This window comes from Cynoglossus semilaevis, chromosome 1 (assembly GCF_000523025.1).
Source record: "Cynoglossus semilaevis isolate Cse_v1.0 chromosome 1, Cse_v1.0, whole genome shotgun sequence".
Taxonomy (NCBI): domain Eukaryota; kingdom Metazoa; phylum Chordata; class Actinopteri; order Pleuronectiformes; family Cynoglossidae; genus Cynoglossus; species Cynoglossus semilaevis.
Window position 1 is genome coordinate 15406519 of NC_024307.1, and position 4521 is coordinate 15411039.

Sequence of the window (4521 nt, forward strand, 5' to 3'; positions counted from 1 at the left end):
TATTATTATTCGTACTTGTCTACAGCAGTAAGGGCTAGTCTTGATCTCAGGGATGAGTTGATGGGTTAAATGTCAAGGACACATTTCCTGTGTATAGTTGTCTTCTACGTCTTCTAATTCTTTTTCTCAGTTTTGATTGTCAAAACACTTCATTTTGGACAATTCTTTCATTTTCTATCACACCAACACTTACTATAATGAAAGGAATGGCGTCACTTCCCCAGACTTATTAAATAGGACAAAGTTGGGTCAAAGTTGTGGACAGCCTGTATTTGACTTTATTACCAAATGTTTATTATTTGCTAATAAAGTCTCAACAGTCCCCACTCTGTGACAGGTTAATCTATGTTTTTCCACCTCCATTTCTTGTAGCCACAGAAATGTAAGTACCGTAATCTCTTCTGTCTTGTGTTTCCACTGAAGCCAACCAGAGCTTGAACCCCTTCACCTAGCTCTGGTTAGCTTTATGGGGTGAATGTCAAATAAACATATTGTTACAAGCCTAAAAAAAACCTGCTTACGTCTGGATTCAAACTTTTTGGACCAGTGAAAATGAGTGCCTTCTGCTGCTCCATCTCCGTTTGCTTCAGGACATACGGATGTCCTACGTCAGTATGTCCAGTAAATGTTGCTACTTCCTGCTTCATGGAACTGTCAGGCTTTTGATACAGCTGTTCAGGTGTTCTTCGATGTGTTGACGCAGTGAGTGAACTGAAGTGAAGTGGACGTGGGGAGAGAGGAGACATGAGGCCTGCTGAGGGTGGAATATTAAATCTGATGAGAGTTTCTCCAAAGATTGACAAGAAATCGTTGACAATTGTGTTTACAGGCGCCTCTTTTTTCAGTGATTGCTGCGCTACAGCAATAATCAGCTCTGTAATGAGCGAGGCCCATAATCCCTGCACTTGGTGACAGAAACCAGGCCTGCTTAATTAAGGCTATGATTTCCCACGAGGCACCGGGGCCTCTTTTCCTCTCCTCGTCCTCTTTATTGGACTGACTTTATTAGGAATTTAAGTGAAGGCAGTCAAGACAGTTTTTTTGTCTGTTGATCAACTTTATTATTGCTTCATGGAACTAGCTTTTTTGGTTCGAGCAAAAAAGTACTTGTGAGTACCACATGGGGCGCTACGTGTGTACAAACAGGACATTGGTTAATGCTGGAAACTGGTATGGACTGCAGGTCAATGGATGGATGGATGGATGGATGGATGGATGGATGGCCGCATGGATGGATGGATGATGAAAGGATGGATTGATGGATGGTTGGATAAATGGATGGTTAGATGGATGCATGGATGGATGGATGGTTGGATGGATGCATGGATGGTTGGATGGATGGATGAATAGATGGATGGATGGATGAATGATTGGATGGATGGATGATGAATGTTGGATGGATGGATGGATGCATGGATGGTTGGATGGATGGACATATGGATGGATGAATGATTGGATGGATGGATGATGAATGTTGGATGGATGGATGGTTGGATGGATGGACGTATGGTTGGATGGATGTAATACAGACAGACAGGAAGCCCTGGGCTCCTCCTGCTCCCAGACTGAAGTCTCTACAGTTCCCAGTCACTGTGTGACAGGTTCAGTTATGTTTTTCCACCTCCAGAGAAATACGACAGTGCAGTGTATAATATATGCTGTTTGCGTCCCGGCCTGTGATTATTGTGACTATTTCTCCATGATTGTTATTATTGATTCCCAGCAGCCTCTGCTCTTACTCGGGTGTCAACCCTGATTCCAGCAGAGACTCCAGTAGAAATGGACTCTAACGACAGCACTGAGATTTTTCAGAGAGGTCCACGTTCCCTCAGACGGGAGTTACTACATTTGTCAAAGAAACAAAATGCTGCAGGTGAAACCCATCAGCTAATGCTGCTGTGTGTGTTGGATAATAACTGTTGGTTTATCAGTTCAGATGAGTATTTTTTTCATTTTACCACATAAAGCAAAAATTTGCAATGATTTGATAATATTTGCTATTCGCAGGATAACAGTTAACAGTTAACTGGTTTAATTCTAGCTAACATTAGCTATTTTCCTTTGTTTGCTGGGGTTAGCAGTTTCTAGTTTCTAGTTAAGAAATTAGTTTCTTCTGAATTAGCAAATTCTGGCAATTGTCTTCTCTCGCTATTTTGCTATATGTGTGACAAAGTCTTAACTTTGTTTTAAGCTAGGCTAATTCTAGCTTTGTTTGGTGACATATTTTAGATATTCTTTAAGTTGAAAGTTAACTTATTGCTATTTCGTAAGTATTTATCTTAAATCTAGTTGGGCGTCATCTGGCTCAGTTTTTCATCTCTGACCTAACCGTCAGTCTTGTAACGGTTTCTCTCAGAACAATACAAACGGAAGAGCAATCATTTCAGACGTGACAAGGTGACTTTTTCCAGCGAGCCTTTGCTGATTTGACGCCAACTGAAATTCTTCTTGACTTGCTGTGAGACGCGTGGACTCTGGACCACTTTACTGCCCCTCACTCGTCAATAACTCTTTAGAAAGATCAATTAGGGCGATCATGGTGGAGAAAGCACCGCTGGCACCGAGGCACCGCATCGAGCTGCTTCTCTGTGATGATGTCAGACGCTGCCGAGACAGAAGAGTCAGCCCTCAGGACACGGGACTTCATTAAGGGGATGTTTCTCCATCAAACTGAAGTAATAAACCCAGTTATAACCCCAGCTTCTGTCTCCACCGCCTGGTCTGAGTCCTGACTCTGTCCGTCCAATCGGCTGCCTGGAAATATCCACACGCAGAAGTCGGTTTGATTTTTGAATTTTCTTTCAACTTTCAACTGATGTTTTGGTTAAAGAGCTCAGATCTTGAATTTTTTTTTTAACATTTAATTTGAACTATGAACTGGCCTTTTAGGACATTGTTATATATCACTTCAAATAGAATGTGGATAATTCATCCATATTTGTCTACGTTTTTTTAATGGTTTTAGATATTTTTTTTATTGGTTGGTGTTTTGGGAAGTTTTTAATGGATTTAGATTTTTTTTATTGGTTGGTGTTTTGGGATATTGCAGTCTTACTTTGTTCTTTGTCGACAAATGTAGATGTGTTTCACACTTTCTGCATTTAAGGCACATTTTAGTTTTAAAAAAAATGTTTTTTAGTTCATGTTCATAGTTCATTTTTATTTTTTTATTCTATTTCTTGTCATTTACATTTTTTTATGAGTTTTTTTTCTGTAGTGTTTGTCCCAGTCGTTATAATTTTGAATCTTTACAGCAGGTTTTCAGGAGCTCTGTTCTCTGCCTCAGCCAGTTTTTGGCAGCCTGTTTGACGTGTTGCTATTTTTATTTAGTTGTGTATTTATTTTTGGCATTACCCAATGGTCTTCAGACTTCTTTTGTTGTGTGATAAATGTTGTCGTCGTGAAACCTGCTGCGTATATGTTCGACAGACGAGTCCAGAAAAAGCCGACCTTTCACCTCCTAACCTTTTTTCTCTCCACGCTGATTATCAAACCTACTTACAGCACACCTCCTGTATCCCTTCATCACAAATTAACCTTTTCTCTTCTTCTTCTACTCTCTCTCTCCCTCCCCCTCCTCTTTCACACCCTGCCTTGTTTCCTCCTTCTCTTCTTTCTTCCCTCTTTTTTTTCCCGTCTTGCAGCAAAGTTGTTCGTGTGAAAATAATTGACGACGAGGAGTATGAGAAAAACAAGAACTTCTTCCTGGAGCTGGCTGAGCCTCGAATGGTAGACATGAGTCTGCAGAAAGGTACCTCTGTCTTTTACTGTCTCCCATCTCTGTCCCCCCGTTCATCTTTGTTCTCTTTTCTATGTCCACATTTTCTCTTTGCCTAAAATGTAACTTCATCAACTAACCGCCCCTACAGTAGTTACCCTGCCATTTTTCACCACCATCGCACCTAAAAACTCGTAAAAACACCGTTCGCTTTATGTCGACAATTTTCTCAAACAGAAACTGCAGGGGCGTCATCTGCATATAAAGAGAGCTGCTATCATTTGCCATCTCTACACAGCACATAGGTATCATTATGTAAAACCAGAAAGTAGAGACGCAGCATATTTTAAAACCCGACTGTAAGGGTCGTGACTTCCTGTAAATGGCTGTCGGTGAAAAGATATTTTGTCAGGCGGTATCATTCACAGGCTTCTATGTAAAAATAGCATATTTAATATCAGCCTGCCGTGTTAGCAGGATTATCTGTGCTTATATTTTACATAAGTATACAAAACACAAACTTTTTGGTTTGTCACGGTGTGAAAGGTTCAGGAACACTGAAGTAGGATATTACAGATTTGAAATCCAAACCAGTTTTGTTGTCTCGTGTGTCGTCTAGTCATGTCTGCTGAAAGGAGCTGTCAGCCTTTTCTTAGGATGCACAAAAACCCAGTTGTCTGATGCAGGCTTTTCGTAGCATGTTCAAGGCCAGCAGACAGTAATCAGTCTCTGACTCTGATGCAGAGGAAGCAGAGAGGGAGACTGGGCTGTTTCCAGCTCATTATGTTCAGGTTATTGGCTGT

General features: G+C 40.9%; 1 protein-coding gene across 2 annotated transcripts in view; it reads left to right on the plus strand.

The window, feature by feature from the left end:
- Positions 1-4091, plus strand: part of slc8a3 (solute carrier family 8 member 3) — a 79646-nt gene extending 75555 nt beyond the window's left edge. For both annotated transcript variants that reach the window (XM_025055710.1, XM_025055708.1), the window contains exon 3: positions 3645-4091. In XM_025055710.1, coding sequence (XP_024911478.1) covers positions 3645-3837 — 193 coding nt within the window. In that variant the 3' untranslated portion in view covers positions 3838-4091. The remainder of the gene's footprint in view (positions 1-3644) is intronic.
- Positions 4092-4521: the final 430 nt, after the last annotated feature.